Source organism: Mobula hypostoma, chromosome 4, assembly GCF_963921235.1.
Source record: "Mobula hypostoma chromosome 4, sMobHyp1.1, whole genome shotgun sequence".
Classification (NCBI taxonomy): domain Eukaryota; kingdom Metazoa; phylum Chordata; class Chondrichthyes; order Myliobatiformes; family Myliobatidae; genus Mobula; species Mobula hypostoma.
In genome coordinates this window covers 71,311,095-71,329,397 of record NC_086100.1, presented here as the reverse complement: position 1 = coordinate 71,329,397, position 18,303 = coordinate 71,311,095, and the positions used below count along the sequence as shown (strand labels likewise).

At 43.1% G+C, this 18,303-nt stretch overlaps 2 protein-coding genes across 11 annotated transcripts in view; one reads left to right on the top strand and one right to left on the bottom strand.

Annotated features, from left to right (window-relative positions):
• Window positions 1–18,303, top strand: part of LOC134345385 (uncharacterized protein DDB_G0292642-like) — a 402,893-nt gene that overhangs the window by 159,173 nt on the left and 225,417 nt on the right. The gene's annotated exons all lie outside the window — the stretch shown is intronic.
• Window positions 1–18,303, bottom strand: part of LOC134345382 (nuclear autoantigenic sperm protein-like) — a 74,346-nt gene that overhangs the window by 1,225 nt on the left and 54,818 nt on the right. For 5 of the 7 annotated variants that reach the window (XM_063045949.1, XM_063045948.1, XM_063045950.1 and 2 more), the window contains 7 exons: window positions 17,513–17,621; window positions 17,349–17,380; window positions 15,338–15,446; window positions 15,175–15,206; window positions 9,756–9,881; window positions 9,025–9,044; window positions 8,728–8,783 (listed from right to left, as the gene is read on the bottom strand). In XM_063045949.1, coding sequence (XP_062902019.1) covers window positions 8,728–8,783; window positions 9,025–9,044; window positions 9,756–9,881; window positions 15,175–15,206; window positions 15,338–15,446; window positions 17,349–17,380; window positions 17,513–17,621 — 484 coding nt within the window. The other 2 variants (XM_063045946.1, XM_063045947.1) reach the window with 2 other exon arrangements.

Here is an 18,303-nt window from a genome sequence, read left to right as displayed (position 1 = left end):
TACTGCAGTCAGTGCTTGTCATGTGGCTGCTCTACTCTGGAGAAACCAAGCATAGACTAGGAGACTGCAAGAGCCATCTTCAGCTTCTATTTAGTTATCATTTTAATTCTCCTGCCCACTCTCCCACTATTCTGTCTGTCCTCAGCCTCCACCATCGTCATAGAGAGGAAGAATGTCAAATTGGAAGAACATCATCTCATATTCTGTTTAGGTGATGAGCAGATTATGGAATCTAGAACAATGATGAGTGTTAAAGTTTCCTACCTCAGGTAACCACGCTCCAGTGCTCTTCCCTCACACCCGCTCACTTCTGCACCCAGTTTTCTTCTTGCTTGGATCCCATTTCCAGATCCCTCCTCCCTCCCCTTCCCTCAACCAGTTGCATCTGCCCTTCACCCCTTCCCATCTGTTTACACCTCTTAACCTATCAGCCTCTGACCCTCCCTTTACTACCATATACCAGCAATCTTCCTCTTCCCGCTCAGTGTTGATACCTGATCTTGACCCAAAATATTGACTTTTACCATTTGTCTCCACATATGTGGTTTGATTCGCCGTTTTCGGCTGGCATTCTGTTTGGATGTTCCAGATTCCAGTACTTGCAGTCTCTTTTGTCTTTTTAAGAGCTGATGAGAAGATATCAGAAGCTCATTTTGAAGTGAATGAAGAACCAAGTGATGTATTATCATCTGGTTTATTTTCAGACAGATTCTGTGAAGAGCGGTGTTCAGAAAACTGGAGGGTTGTGGAGCCTGAAGACAGTGGTGTCAGTCTTCCCAAAATATAGTCAAAACAGCATGGTAGTGCAGTACTTAGCACAACACTTTACCGTACAGGAGAATCAGGTTCCTGGATGGTATAGAAACATAGAAACATAGAAAATAGGTGCAGGAGTAGGCCATTCGACCCTTCGAGCCTGCACCGCCATTTATTATGATCATGGCTGATCATCCAACTCAGAACCCAGCCTTCCCTCCATACCCCCTGACCCCTGTAGCCACAAGGGCCATATCTAACTTCCTTTTAAACATAGCTAATGAACTGGCCTCAACAGTTTGCTGTGGCAGAGAATTCCACAGATTCACCACTCTCTGTGTGAAGAAGTTTTTCCTAACCGCGGTCCTAAAAGGCTTCCCCTCTATCCTCAAACTGTGACCCCTCGTTCTAGACCTCCCCAACATCGGGAACAATCTTCCCGCATCTAGCCTGTCCAATCCCTTTAGGATCTTATACGTTTCAATCAGATCCCCCCTCAATCTTCTAAATTCCAACGAGTACAAGCCCAGTTCATCCAGTCTTTCTTCATATGAAAGACCTGCCATCCCAGGAATCAATCTGGTGAACCTTCTTTGTACTCCCTCTATGGCAAAGATGTCTTTCCTCAGATTAGGGGACCAAAACTGCACACAATACTCCAGGTGTGGTCTCACCAAGGCCTTGTACAACTGCAGTAGTACCTCCCTGCTCCTGTACTCGAATCCTCTCGCTATAAATGCCAGCATACCGTTCGCCTTTTTCACCGCCTGCTGTACCTGCATGCCCACTTTCAATGACTGGTGTATAATGACACCCAGGTCTCGTTGCACCTCCCCTTTTCCTAATCGGCCACCATTCAGATAATAATCTGTTTTCCTATTTTTGCCACCAAAGTGGATAACTTCACATTTATCCACATTAAATTGCATCTGCCATGAGTTTGCCCACTCACCCAACCTATCCAAGTCACCCTGCATCCTCTTAGCATCCTCCTCACTGCTAACACTGCCACCCAGCTTTGTGTCATCCGCAAACTTGGAGATGCTGCATTTAATTCCCTCATCCAAGTCATTAATATATATTGTAAACAACTGGGGTCCCAGCACTGAGCCTTGCGGTACCCCACTAGTCACCGCCTGCCATTCTGAAAAGGTCCCATTTATTCCCACTCTTTGCTTCCTGTCTGCTAACCAATTCTCCACCCACACCAATACCTTACCCCCAATACCGTGTGCTTTAAGTTTGCACACTAATCTCCTGTGTGGGACCTTGTCAAAAGCCTTTTGAAAATCCAAATATACCACATCCACTGGTTCTCCCCTATCCACTCTACTAGTTACATCCTCAAAAAATTCTATGAGATTCGTCAGACATGATTTTCCTTTCACAAATCCATGCTGACTTTGTCCGATCATTTCACCGCTTTCCAAATGTGCTGTTATCACATCCTTGATAACTGACTCCAGCAGTTTCCCCACCACTGACGTTAGGCTAACCGGCCTATAATTCCCCGGTTTCTCTCTCCCTCCTTTTTTAAAAAGTGGGGTTACATTAGCCACCCTCCAATCCTCAGGAACTAGTCCAGAATCTAACGAGTTTTGAAAAATTATCACTAATGCATCCACTATTTCTTGGGCCACTTCCTTAAGCACTCTGGGATGCAGACCATCAGGCCCTGGGGATTTATCTGCCTTCAATCCCTTCAATTTACCTAACACCACTTCCCTACTAACATGTATTTCGCTCAGTTCCTCCATCTCACTGGACCCTCTGTCCCTTACTATTTCTGGAAGATTATTTATGTCCTCCTTAGTGAAGACAGAACCAAAGTAATTATTCAATTGGTCTGCCATGTCCTTGCTCCCCATAATCAATTCACCTGTTTCTGTTTGCAGGGGACCTACATTTGTCTTTATCAGTCTTTTCCTTTTTACATATCTATAAAAGCTTTTACAGTCCGTTTTTATGTTCTCTGCCAGTTTTCTCTCATAATCTTTTTTCCCCTTCCTAATTAAGCCCTTTGTCCTCCTCTGCTGAACTCTGAATTTCTCCCAGTCCTCAGGTGAGCCACTTTCTCTGGCTAATTTGTATGCTACTTCTTTGGAATTGATACTATCCCTAATTTCTCTTGTCAGCCACGGGTGCACTACCTTCCTTGATTTATTCTTTTGCCAAACTGGGATGAACAATTGTTGTAGTTCATCCATGCAACCTTTAAATGCCTGCCATTGCATATCCACCGTCAATCCTTGAAGTGTCATTTGCCAGTCTATCTTAGCTAATTCACGTCTCATACCTTCAAAGTTACCCCTCTTTAAGTTCAGAACCTTTGTTTCTGAATTAACTACGTCACTCTCCATGTTAATGAAGAATTCCACCATATTATGGTCACTCTTACCCAAGGGGCCTCTCACGACAAGATCGCTAATTAACCCTTCCTCATTGCTCAAAACCCAGTCCAGAATAGCCTGCTCTCTAGTCGGTTCCTCGACATGTTGGTTCAAAAAACCATCCCGCATACATTCCAAGAAATCCTCTTCCTCAGCACCTTTACCAATTTGGTTCACCCAGTCTACATGTAGATTGAAGTCACCCATTATAACTGCTGTTCCTTTATTGCACACATTTCTAATTTCCTGTTTAATACCATCTCCGACCTCACTACTACTGTTAGTTGGCCTGTACACAACTCCCACCAGCGTCTTCTGCCCCTTAGTGTTACGCAGCTCTACCCATATCGATTCCACATCTTCCCGGCTTATGTCCTTCCTTTCTATTGCGTTAATCTCTTTTTTAACCAGCAACGCCACCCCACCTCCCCTTCCTTCATGTCTATCCCTCCTGAATATTGAATATCCCTGAACGTTGAGCTCCCATCCCTGGTCACCCTGGAGCCATGTCTCTGTGATCCCAACTATATCATAATCATTAATAACAATCTGCACTTTCAATTCATCCACCTTATTACGAATGCTCCTTGCATTGACACATAAAGCCTTCAGGCGCTCTTTTACAACTCTCTTAGCCCTTGTACAATTATGTTGCCTCCCGGGTGCCAAGGTCCAAGAGATCTCAGATTGAGTCCTCAGTATTCTTACGTGGGATGGTGAACAGCCAGAAATCGTGGTCCATGTAGGTACCAATGATATGGGTTGGACTAGTGACGAGGTTCTGCAAAGGGAGTTCAGGGAGTTAGGTCCTACATTAAAGGGCAGGACCTCCAGGGTTGTGATCTCAGGATTGCTACCTGTGTCTCATGCTAGTGAGGTTAGAACTAGCAAGATTATTCAGTTTAGTATGTGGCTAAGGAGTTGGTGTAGAAGGGAGGGCATAAGCTTTTTGGATCAATGGGCTCTGTTCCAAGGAAGATGGGACCTGTACAGAAGGAACGGTTTGCCCCTGAAATGGAGAGGACTGATATCCTAGTGCGAAGGTTTGTTAATGCTGCAAGGTGTGGTTTAAACTAGAGTTGCAGGGGGATGGAAACCAGAGTGCCAGAACAAATGTATTTCATTTTAGCAGTTCTGTAGAAGCAGTCTGTTCAGCTTTTAGCATGTTTAGGTTTGAGTTGAACTTAGGAATGTTGTGTCAGCCAATCTGGATAGTGAAAATGGGAGAAGGTTCTAGAGAAAACTGGGTAGAGAAGTTCCTTGATTGACACGGGTACGGGTCAAGGTGTTTTTGGCGGAAGCTGGAAGAAGACAAGAGAGAAGATGTCTGAGGATGCTGTCCCTCTTGTACAAGTTGCTTTGTGCAGATGAATGGCTTCAAGCAGGAAGGACCAAGACTCCCGTCGGGGAGCCCGTCTGTTCAAGGTGGATTTCAAGTGACATTCAGAAGGTGGTGTGTACTTTCATGCGGACCGTGGGTCTGGGGTGTGAGTTAAAGACAACTTCAAGATGTGCTCCAACATACGTGCACATCTGGACTGGGTTAACTGTAATGGGCCTTTTCTTTTTTTCCCTTTTTCCTATTAACTGTTTGATAATGCTGAAATTTGTAAATATACTTTCTTTATATTTGTATGCAGTGTGTGATCTGTAATTTCCTGCCAAGAAGTTTCAAGGAACTGCTAATTGCATGGGACAGTATTTACACAGTATTCACACAGATCGGGGTTCGGGTGGTTGAGACATCCCACATTCCCAGTTTTGGTGGGACCCAAGTCATACCGACCCTAGATGCACGGAGTTTGAAAAAAAAAGGTGGTTCTCTCACCACTGAGTCCAGTGGTTGTCAGCGAGCGGCGAACATGTCGTGTCTCTAGTGATGCCTAGTGAAAAGGGGGTTCGTAAGGAACTGCGAGTGTAAAAAGTCCCAAATGTGAGTTGTAGAGAAAACTGAAACAGTTGTAACAATGTGGCCTACAAATTACAATGGGAGATAGAAAATGCATGCCAAAAGGGCAATGTTACCATGTTCATGGGGAACTTCAATATGCAGATAGATTGGGAAAATCAGGTTGGTGCTGGATTATAAGAGGGAGAATTTCTAGAGGGCCTGCAAGATGGCTTTTTAGATCAGCTTGTGGTTGTGCCCATTAGAGAATCAGCTATGCTGAGTTGTGGTTTCTGCAATGAACCAGAATTGATTAGAGAGCTTAAGGTGAAAAAACCATTGGGGCAAGTGATCATAATATGATCAAATTCAACCTGAATTTTGAAAATGAGAAGCTGAAGTCAGATGTGTCAGTAATGCAGTGGAGTAAAAGAAATTACAGAGGCAAGAGAGATGAGTTGACCAGAATTGATTGGAAGAGAGCACTGGCAGGGATGATATTAGAGCAGGAATAGCTGGAATTTCAGGAAGCAATTCAGAAAGCACAGGATATATATGTTACATACCTCAAGGAGATCTTGTGACTTTCTTGTGAGAATGATGTAATGGTCTTTTGGAGGTCACCTGATGAAATTTTCCCGCAGATGTAAGGTCACGTGATGTCATGTTCACCACAGGTATAAAAGGGAAGACCCCTGGTGACACAGTTAGCTTTCCAGTTAGAACGTCAATGAGATACTCCACTCCGCTGCTTATTTGCATTATGATGCAGGTTTGATTTTAAACGGAGTTTTATGTTCTATTGTAAGGTACAGAAGTCTGAGCCAGCAGTTTGACCAATCGCTGCCAGGTTTGTTAATGTATCTTTTCTGGAGAGTAAAGATGGGACCCTGAAGGAGACATTTGGCGTGTTTGGAAAGGATCGACCATTATTGAATTTGTTCAAGAAAGAGTGATCTGCATGAGATAGCCTCTGCTAAAAGTGGCAGAAAGGCTGTGCAGGATCTATTCTTCGGAGGAGGAATGTCAGTGCCTGTAAAACTGTTTTATTTCCATTGTCGTGAATCCTGTGTACGAGCGAGCATCCGACTGGGAGTGGCAGTGACGTTGTGTCTTCAAGGAATTCATTACTTCATGAAAGTCTGTCCTAATTGACTATATAAATCTCATGGACTTTAAAATTTACCATTCGAAGAACTGTGTTTGAATTTATCGCTTTAAGAACTGGTTTCGCATTATCGCTTTAAGAACTAGTACTGAGTAGCAGTTTACTGAATGGCCGCATAGCCGTTTACTTCTGGTTAGGGTTTTCATTTTTTTTCCATTGTTTATCAGGGTTTAATAAATGTTTGTTTGTTTATAAATCCTGACTCAAAATATTGATTGTTGCCGATCACGTGACATATATAACTATATCCCAAAGAAGAAGAAGTATTCTAATGGAAAGATGACACAATCATGGCTAACAAGTCAAAGCCAATAGAAAAGCTAAAGAGAGGGCATATAATAGATGGGGGACAACAAAATGGCGGACGTATATCGGTCTGCACTGTGAATACACGAGTAGTATTGTAGAGGTTCCAGGTGTCAGGGGGCATGACGTGTGTAAAGTTACCATATCTAGACATAAGGTTCTTGGGAAACTGAAAGGGCTGAAGGTCGATAAGTCACCTGGACCAGATTTTGGACACCTCAGTGTACTGAAAGAGGTGGCTGAAGAGATCATGGGGGCATTAGCAATGATCTTTCAAGAATCACTAGATTCTGGAATGGTTCTGGAAAACTGGAATATTGCAAATATCACTGTCCAAGAACGGAGACAGGCAGAAGAAAGGAAACTATAGAATAGTTAGTCTGGCCTCAGTAGTTGGGAAGATGTTGGAGTCGATTAATAAGGATGATTTCCCAGGTTAATTCTCATGCATGATAAAATAGGCTGTAGTCAGCATGGTTTCCTCAAAGTCCCGATAGCCCATCATCTCACGCAGACGGTAGAAGGAAGAAAACTCTCCCTGCCATGAACTTCCAGCACCGCAAACTTGCTGATGCAGCATTCTGGAAACACCCAATCACAGTCCGACAGTGAGTCCGTCCGAAAACTTCGAGCCTCCGACCAGCTCTCCGAAACCGAGCACCGAGCACCATCTCTGCCGAGCGCTTCGAACCCAGCCCCGGCTGCCAAGCAACAGGCAAAGCTGAGGATTTGGGGCCTTCCCCTCTGGAGATTTTGGACTACACAGTAGCAACAGCAGTGAAGAAGGCATTTCAGAAGTTTCACCAGATGTTCCTCCGTGCTCTCACGTCTGCCTCCATCAAATCAGAATTGTGCACGGCCTCCTACTTGACAGATTACAGATATTCATCACTGGAGAGGCTGTGCGCTTGGTGTCACACCGCCATCTTCTCCTCCTCCCGAATTTGGTAGAAGAAATGAAAGGGTTGACTATTTTGTAAACGGAGAGTAAACACAAAAAACCTGAGGTGCAAAGGACTTTGGAGTCCTTGTGCAGGATTCCCTAAAGGTTAATTTGCAGGTTGAGTCTGTGGTGAGAAAGGCAAATGCAATGTTAGCATTCATTTCAAGTGGACTAGAATATGAAAGCTGTAATGATGAGAATTTATCATTAAAGATGTAATGATGAGAATTTATAAAGCACTGGTGAGGCATCACTTGGAGTATTATGAGCAGGTTTGGGCCACTTATCTTAGAAAGAATGTGCTGAAACTGGAGAGGGTTGAAAGAAGGTTCACCAAAATAATTACAGGACTGAATGGCTTGTTATATGAAGAGCGTTTGATGGCTTTGGGCCTGTATTCTCTGGAATTCAGAAGAATGAGGGATGACCTAATTGAAACCTATATAATGGTGAAAGGCCTTGGTAGAGTAGATGTGGAGAGGATGTTTCCTCTGGTGGGAGAGTCTAAGTCCAGAGGGGACAGCCTCAGAATAGAGGGGCATCCTTTTAGAACGGAAATGAGTGGGAATTACTTTAGCCAGAGAGTGGTGAATCTGTGGAATTCATTAGCATCAAAGTACCTGGGGAAAATCAGCACCTCAGTGCTTGAAAACATCAAGATGCCCAAAATTTATTTAGTATTCTGTATTATGCATCACAAGTAGCATGAACTAAGAAAATTCTATTATCTTGATATTTGACAACACTAAAATCCGTTTGTCAGCAGCATCACCAATACAATACATTAATAGAATGGAAAGTAGCATTACTGTACAAAGTAAGGACAACATTACCTTATTGTGTGTCCACATAAGCAGTAAAAGAGAACGAGGGAAACAAACATTGTCTCATTAACATGAGAGATTCTGCGGATGCTGGAAAACCAGAGCAATACACAAAATGTTGGTGGAATTCAGCCGGTTAGACACAATCTACGGAGGGGAAGAAACAGTCTTGGCCCAAATTGTTGACTGGTCATTCCCCTCCATAGATGCTGCCTGACCTGCTGAGGTCCTCCAGTATGATGTATGCTGTTCTATCCAATTAAGAAATAAAAAGTTAGCATTTTTTAGGTTTATCTTAAGGTGGAACACTCATAGTTCATCAAAATACATGAAAAAGCAAGAAAAAAATTGATGTTACAATACTATAATTAACAAAGTTTATAAACCCATTGCATGTTATTATGTAACTCAATGATAAAATAATTACCAGTGAATTCTACAAATCATCATACCTGTTTTGTAGTTTGTATCGATCAGTCTGTACATAAGCATGTAAGCAGTTTTGGAACTGGAAAATATTAAATAATTTAGGTTTTAAAAGAGATGAGAGCATACATAATGCCTTTACCAATATGGATCAATATATACATTGTTCACCTAATGAATATATCTAATGCAGAATACTATACTGCAAGTTCTTTGGGTGATAACTTTCAAGTGTAGTGTCTTTCAAAAATAATGTAATAATGCTTGTTAGCATTAAAATTTCTTGCACAATAGATTATGCATTGAATAAATTTGATCATTACCTTAGAGACATATTCATTTCCTTAACGAAATGTCATGATGAATACATATTCATTGGTAACATGCAAAGAAAACATCAAAATGTTACTGTCAGGAAATTGTATGACACGAGTTCAAAACTAAAAGCACTAACACAATAAATGTGATGATTATTCAGAAATAATTAACAATAAATTCAGTGAAATAATGGCCAACCTCAGTTATGAGGAAACTTATTTGTCAGCTTTTCTCAATCCTATACACTCTTTATTAGAGGGAAAGACACTAAAATTGCCCATTTTTTTATATTTCTCCCTCTAAAATTGCACACTCTCTCAGTCAAGATATATAATTATTTTTACATAATTTCTGGGTCTAATTCTGGGAACCCTCCACCTCACAGCATAGTAGGAACAGGTACACTTAGAGTGCAGAGATGAAACAGGTGACTCAGCACTCTCTCAGGGACAATGACGATGCCATTCTACAAATGAATAAAGATAAAGCCACAGTCTGGTAGCTCACATGATCAGTCTGATGTGTTTAGTGTTAATCCTGTCATATTATAAATGTTTACACTTCATCTCCAAAACAAGCTGGCATGGAGTTATCAAAAGCTAATTTCAGATTCAGCTCCTACAGTGATCTTGTAATGTATGAATGGGATGATTAACCTCCAACAACATAATCAGATTCTTTTGTGTGAGGTATAATGCTGCTTTAGAAAACTTTCCATTCTGTTCTTCATTTTTACCTTTTTAACATCTTCATCATTAAAATTGTACCAGTCACCAGAGTCTGATTTGATTTCAGCATAATAGTGGCCATTTCCATAGCTTCCTATGTGGTGCCAAATTGCAAACAATTCATACCTTTTCTCCTAAAGCAAAGAAATGCAAAAGAAAGGTATCATTAATATCACTTTTCTTTGCACTGGTCACACTTTTGCATTTACACCACTGATAAATTGATCAAACTGAGTTAATTTTGTTGCAATCAAGCAGACAAGACGTATTCAACATTTTCCAGTCAAGAACGTGACTTCTTTACCACAATACAAGGATGACTAATATCTGTAAGCATTTTGGAAAATGGGCTAGTTTTCTTCGAAGTACTGGCCAAAATTCTGCTGAAATATGAAACTGAATACAGAAAATGTTGTGAATACTCAGCAGGTCAGGCAGTATCTGAAGAAAGAGAAAGAGTGAATGTCTCAGAGTCTGTGCCCTGAGAGGGCACACTTTTAAGGTGCTTGGAAGTAGGTACAGAGGAGATGTCAGGTGTAAGCTTTTTTTTTACGCAGAGTGTGGTGATGTATTAGAATGGGCTGCCAGCAATGGTGGTGGAGGCAGATACGATAGGGCCTTTTAAGAGACTCCTGGATAGGTACGTGGAGCTTAGAAAAATAGAGGGCTATGTGTAACCCTAGGTAACTTCTAAAGTAAGTACATGTTCGGCACAGCATTGTGGGCTGAAGGGCCTGTATTGTGCTGTAGGTTTTCTATGTTTCAGATCAAGGTATTTCATTGACCTGAAATGTTAACCGTGTTTCTCTTCCCATAGCTGTTTCCTAACCTGTTCAATATTTTCAGTTTTTTCAATATTTATTTCAGATTTGTGCTACTTTGTTTTAGGATTTTTGCTGAAGAATATTTTGAAAGAATGTAAAATTTTCTTTACAGATGATGTAATTTACACAAGATTTCCACAACTCTTGACTCAGAGTTCAACATGAATTTTATGCATCTTTGGCTTTATCCAAGTACAAGACCGAGTAATTGTCTTAGCCTGAAAATATTTTTTCTTAAGTGAAAGTGGGCACTTTCTGGAGGTCCAAGATCCGTATGCTCCATGACTGCTGGACTAAGGGTGTAAATGTAGGAGGGGGTTATGCTGAAAAATAAATATGCTAGGTTTTCTAAAATTGACTCCTTCTACCTTAGGCCACAAACTTATCAATCACCCCTCATATTAGTTCAGTGTTAAAGGGAAGAGAAAACAATAAACGCTAGTCTTCAGAGTCAGTTGACTTAATAGTCCAAGTTCTCAGGCAAGGCTGAATGCAAGCAGGCAGCGAAGCGTTGGTGTGCTGTGTCCAAGTCTCAACAAATACTATGACGGAATGAATGGAGTTAAATACAATTACAATGAAATAATAATTAGCTGACACATGCATATTCACAAGCATAATTGCCGTATCTACTGATCTGCCGAATCCGTGGTTGTGACAGGGCACTCCTCTCTAGGCGCAGACCCTGAGGCACCACAGACCTGTGTCTGCTGGAAGTCCCGGATGAGGGACTTGTCCAAGAAGTCCTTCAGTGACGCTGGTAGATAAGTGCCATGGTGGGCACTGCCAATATCGGAGCCAAAGACTCCCACGTAGAGACAGAAACAAGAGCTTGTACAGAGGTAGCTCGACCAAGTGACACTGGGAGACGGATCATTCTCAATGAGGACCCTCCAATTGGAACTTATCGGGCACCCGTTTCAACAATAATCTAACACAGAACCCAGTGAGCCTATCAAAATAAACTTAAATAGAAGGCACCAGGAAACCACATTACAAAGAGCGAGTCGCTGAGAAAAACACGGAATTCTTCAACCATTAATAACTGTTGTTAAGCACCAATTAACTAATTCAGGTGCTCTAAACACCTCAGAGATCAATGCTCTCTGATGCTCTGCGCAGGCCTGAAGAAGGCACTACAGGACCACCCTCCCCATAGCTGGCACTTGATGGCCCAGGAAGACCTGAAAACTCGGGATTCAGGGTTGACTCAAGAGAAATGGGGAATTTAAGAGGGAGGCCTGGAGAACACCAACAGACTGTGAGACCGAAGATCCAGAGAGACCTGGGAACCCCAACAGACTGAGAGACTGGAGATCCAAAGAGACCTGGGAAATCCAATAGACTGAGAGACCGGGGATCCAGAGAGACTTGGGAAATTCAACAGACTGAGAGACTGGAGATCCAGAGAGTCCTGGGAACCCCAACAGACTGAGAGACCGGGGATCCAGAGATACCTGGGAACCCCAACAGGCTGAGAGACTGGAGATCCAGAGAGTCCTGGGAACCCCAACAGACTGAGAGACTGGAGATCCAAAGAGACCTGGGAAATCTAACAGACTGAGATCAAGAAAACTCGGGTGGGACCGAGAGGGAGGCTTGGGAGTCCAAGATGGGGAGGACATTCAAAAGCCCTAAACATGTTGAATAAGCCCTGGAAACAAGTGGAAATATAAAAACCTTGGGAACATAGAGAAAAGTCCTTGGGAAACTTTGAAAACATGAAACTTGAAACCTAGAGAAGGAACCTTTTCAAATCTTGCTCACTATTTTACATCTAACACTTTTTTCCAGAGGCAATTAGGATATACTGTCAGTTTTACAGATCAAGACAGCATAGTCAGGTTTCTTTCATCACTAAACTGGCTGGTTCTCTGTAGATCTGTTTAATTTGTTACATGAAAGTTCAACTTTCCCGGTCTGTACTGTGACTTTCATCAAGAGGTTAAAAATACTCTTGATAGGGTTACTTTACTTGTGTATTCGCACACTCCAGCCAGGATTCAGATTTTGGAGGGCTGTTCCAGAATTTACACTATTGAATAGAATGAAGATTTGTTGAATCAATTGATAAGCTTGCTTGGGCCGCTCATTTGTTATGCAGACCTGAGTCACAGGACGACAAAGCTGGGAACCTGGGTACTTGTGACTTGAAAAGTTTGGAATGGATACCAGAGAAACACAATGTAGACTAGAGAAGCTCAGTATGTAGACTAGGGACTCTCGGAATGTAGAGTCAGGACATGCATTCACAATAAAGGCACCCTGTCCTTAAGCCACCAATGTCAACACGTCATTGTTCAAACTTTGCTGGGTCCATTACTTGGCAAGATCGTTCTGTCATGATGGAGACAGAAACAAGAGATTATACATAGGAATTCCAACGGAACATTTTTGCCTTGACGAACCACCCTGACCAATGAATCTCATGGCTAAGGTCAGCTGCTCTTTCTCTGCTGGGTCCATCTTTGTGAGGTCGAGACTTGCCGCCATCAGGTTCGGATATGACCCGAGAGCGGAGTGAGAAACACTGAAGCAGGTCGATATTTCACAGACGTTAATGCGAACAGCATTAAAGGGAAGAGAAGACAATAAACACTAGGCCAAACAGAGCAGTTAACTGAAACTCTCAAATGGAAAATAAAGCCTACACTGCGGCCGAAAAGAACAACTAAATATAGAACGAATACCACCAGTTTTCAGAGTCAGTTGACTCGACAGTCCAATTTCTCAGGCAAGGCCGAATGCAAGCAGACGGCGAAGCATTGCTGTGTTGTGTCCAAGTCTCAATAAATACTATGACAGAATGGATGGAGTTAAATACTATCACAATGAAATAATAATTAGCTGACACATGCATATTCACAAGCACAGTTGGCGTATCTACTGTGGGGCCGAATTTGTGGTTGTGGGAGATACGTCTAGAAAACAAGGACACTGATGCCAGAATACTGTTTCTGGATTTCACACATGACTACAAAGCCAGACCCCTACGTTATCACATAGTCACGTTCACTGATGACATGACAGTGGTGGGGCTCATCACCAACAACAACAAGATGGCCTAAAGACAAGAGGTAGAATCTTCAATGTCAACAAGACAAAGGAGATGGTTATTTACTTCAGGAGAACTCACACCCCTCTTTACAGTGACAGCTTAGCAGTGGAATCGTGAGCAGTTTTAAACTCCTGGGAGTTCAGATCTTGCACAAACTCTCATAGTCCCATAACACACCCTACACAATTATGAAAGCTCACCAATGCCTTAACTTTCTGAGGACGTGGTAGACAGCTGGACTATGTACATCTACACTCACATCATTCTACAGATCCACAGAAGATTGCTTCCTAACATGTTGCAACACTGCACGGTAAGCAAGCTACTACAAGGCAGATAGGAAGGCTCTACAACGGGTAGAGAGAACTGCCCAACACATCTCCTGCACCAGCCTACCCACCATCAAGGATATATATAGAGAAAGGTGTGGAATGGCATCCCACTGACCCTCCTCATGGATTGCTTGTTCTATTCCCATCAGGATGAGGCGACTTATCATCCACCCCAGAACCACCAGACTCAAAAAACATTTACTTTCCCCAAGCAGCAAGGCTGATCAACACCTCCACCCACTAACCAATGCTTCCACACCTCCCACCACCCTACTTTATCGTTTCCTGTCAGGACCCCTTATGTACAGACACTCCTGTGCCTAGGATCACTTTATGGACAAACAAACAATCTATATAAGCTGTCTTCGGTATTTATATTTATTGTGTTTTTTATTATTATATCCTTTATCTCAATGTGTTTATTTTGTGTCGTATCGGATCCACAGTAACAATTATTTGTTCTGCTTTACACCTTTTCATTGGAAATAATACTAAACAATACTGAATCTTTATGGCTCAAATGTGATTAACACTAACTCCAAAATATATTTGGAAAAGAACACTTAACACAATTGCAATGCCACGGTCTAAAATAGGATGGTGCACTCTCATCTTGAAAACCAATGTAAAATGCACAAAGTTTGAATGCTCTCTAAATTAAATGCTTAATGTAGCAACCGCACTGCTGAAAAGAGTCAACAATACATGCCATATCTGAGGAAAGGTTCACTGTTAACATTTGTGCTCTGGCACCCTCTGTCAGGACAAAGCACATTCAAAATTTCGGGCTGAGACCCTTCAGCAGGACTGGACTATTTTTCCATAGATGCGGCCTGGCCTGATGAGTCCCTCCAAAATATCGTGTTGCGTGGATTTCCAACATCTGCAGATTTTCTCGATTAACAGTGCCTTTCTCTGAGAAAACACACTAAAACTTTTTAAGAAGTAATGAAGGGAGCAGGTAATATTTCTCCGAGTTGTGGACTTAGTCAGAAAGAATAAAACATTTCACACAGTTGTTGAAGGTGAAAGAGTCCATGGCCAATATCAAGAGTAAAATTACGCAAATTTTTTAAATTGATCCAGCCTGGATAGATTCCATTGACTTGGTGACAGTGGGAGAAATGATCAACTGTAGCAGGAACTGTGAGCGGTTTATTAAAGAAAAGGTAGAAGAGGACTTGTTCATGTTCAATATTTGCTGTTTCCTTACCTCTTGTCCTGTTGAACCTTGCTGTGAGTGACCTAAAGGAGAGAAGGAATTAAGCACATCAGAAGAGTTTTTGATATTCCCACGTGGTCAGTCATGTTTCTTGCAGCAGGTGCTCGAGTCCACCAGCCATGCCGATGCTTTGGGCCCGCAGCTTCCAACATACCTTGAGGGGTCTCAGGATTTCCATCTGTAATGTCCTCAGAATGATCCTGCTTCACTTCTTGTGCCTGAGCAGGTGTTTCTTCGTCTTTTACCACATCCACATTATTCACCTGTGTGAGAGCATGAAAGAAAGGAAGCAGGATATTAATTTTTCAATAATTGGACAGAGTCCTTTAACAGGGATGTCCTGCTCACTCGCAGTTTATCTCAGGGAAGTTCATTTTCTTGTGTGCAGTGCTCCAGGATTCCGATATATTCCATGTTCCAATGCACTCAGTACTTTGTTTACTCTGACCAACACTTGGTTCTCACATGTACGGGGCGAATCAGCGGCGACAACAGAGCTCAACGAAATATATAGAAGTACAGAATGGATAAGCAGAATGGCCCCTGGCAGGAGTAGGCCAGAGGCAAGAGTGAAAACGTCAGGCTTCAGCTTGGAAGAGGCGTTGGCTCTGTGTAAAATGTGTATTAAGTTTCCTATTTTTTTTTTCTCTCTGATTGTACCAACAAAAGGCTGTGGTGTGTTCTTCATGCTAGATTTTAGAGAACTGGGAGACCCAGAGTCTCCCGGGGAACTACATCTGCGTGAAGTGCATCCGGCTGCAGCTCCTAGAAGACCGTGTTAGGGATCTGGAGCAGCAAATGGATGACCTTCGGCTTGTACGGGAGAGTGAAGAGATAATTGATCAATGCTACAGGGAAGCAGTCATCCCGAAGTTGCAGGGGGTGAGCAGCCTGGTGCACTCACAACACACAGGAGGAAATCAGCAGGTCTGGCAGCATCCGTGGAAACGATGAGTCGACGTTTCGGGCGGGAACCCTTCGTCAGGACTGTAGGGGGAAGGGGCAGAGGCCCTATAAAGAAGGTGGGAGGAGGGTGGGAAGGAGAAGGCTGGTAGGTTCCAGGTGAAAAACCAGTAAGGGGAAAGATAAAGGAGTGGGGGAGGGGAAGCAGGGAGGTGATAGGAAGGAAAGGTGAGAAGGAATAGGAAACACAATGGGTAGTAGAAGGAGGCGGAACCATGAGGGAGGTGGTAGGCAGCTGGGGGAGGGGGCAGAGTGACATAGGGATAGCAGAAGGTACGGGGAGGGAATTACCGGAAGTTGGGGAATTCTATGTTCATACCAAGGGGCTGGAGATTACCTAGACGGTATAAGAGGTGTTGCTCCTCCAACCTGAGTTTAGTCTCATCATGGCAGTAGAGGAGGCCACGTATGGACATACCTGAATGCGAGTGGGAAGCAGAGTTGAGGTGACTGGCTACAGAGAGATCCTGTCTTTTGTGGCGGATGGAGCGGAGGTGCTCGATGAAGCAGTCCCCCAATCTGCGTCGGGTTTCACTGATGTAGAGGAAGCCGCACCGGGAGCACCGGATGTGATAGATAACCCCAACAGACTCAAAAGTGAAGTGTTGTCTCTCTTGGAAGGACTGCTTGGGGCCCTGAATGGTGGCAAGAGAGGAGGTGTAGGGACAGCTGTAGCACTTGTGCTTACAGGGATAAGTGCCGGGTGGGAGATCCGAGGGGAGGGACGTGTGGACCAGGGAGTCACAGAGGGACCGATCGCAGCGGAAAGCGGAGAGGGGTGGAGAGGGAAAGATGTGCTTAGTGGTAGGGACCTGTTAGAGGGAAAGATGTGATCCCTGGTCCACACGTCCCTCCCCACGGATCAAAGTAAATTGGAAGGAGCTGCTGACGCGCATTTCTTGGAAAAATGTGTAAGATGCAGGTCATATGTTCTCCAAAAATGAAGAAATACTCAAATGGTAAAATAGTTGTGGAGTCAGTGAGAAACAATAAAACATTTCACACTGTTGTTAAACGTGAAAGAGAGCATGGCCAATATCAAGAGTAAAACTATGCAATTTTTTTATTGATCCAGCCTGGATGGATTGCAGTGACTTGGGAACAATGGGAGAAATGATCAATTGTAGCAGGAACTGTGAGCGGTTTATTAAAGAAAAGGTAGATTAGGATTTGTTCATGTTCAATATTTGATGTTTCCTTACCTCTTCTCCTGTTGAAACTTGCTGTGAGTGATCTAAAGGAGAAAATGAATTAAGCACATCAGATGAGTTTATGAATATTCCCACGTGGTCAGTTGTATTTCTTGCAGCAGGTGCTCGAGCCCACCAGCCATACTGATGCTTTGTGCCCGCAGCTTCCAACGTACCTTGAGGGGTCTCAGGATTTCGTCCTGTAATGTCCACAGAATGATCCTGCTTCACTTCTTGTGGCTGAGCAGGTGTTTTTTCACCTTTGACAACATCCACATTGCTCAGCTGCGTGAGAGCATGAAAGAAAGAAAGCAGGATATTAATTTTTTCAATAAGTGGACAGAGTCCCTTAGCCGGGATATCCTGCTCACTCACAGTTTATATCAGGGAAGTTCATTTGCCTGTGTGCTGTGCTCCAGGATTCTGATATATTCCATCTTCCAATGCACTCAGTACATTGTTTACTCTGACCAACACATAGTTCTCACATGTACGGGGCCTATCAGCGGCGACAACAGAGCTCTACGAACTACATAGAAGTACAGAAGGGTTAAGCGAAATGGCCACTGGTAGGAGTAGGTCAGCGGCAAGAGTAGAAACATCAGGCTTCCGCTCAAAAGAGACTTCAGCTCAGAAGAGACGTTGGTTCTGTGTAAAGCGTCTGTTAAGTTTCCATTTTGTTTTTATTCTCTCTTATTGTACCAATTAAATGCTGTGGTGTGTCCTTGGTGCCAGAAGTTAAGAGAACTGGGAGACCCAGAGTCTCCCGGGGAACTACATCTGCGTGAAGAGCATCCGGCTGCAGCTCCTTGAAGACGGTGTTAGGGATCTGGAGCAGCAACTGGATGACCTTCGGTTCCTATGGGAGAGTGAAGAGATAATGGATCAACGCTACAGGGAAGTAGACATCCCGAAGGAGGCGAGTAGCTTGGGGACTGTCAGGAAAAATGGAAATAGGCAGTTCAAG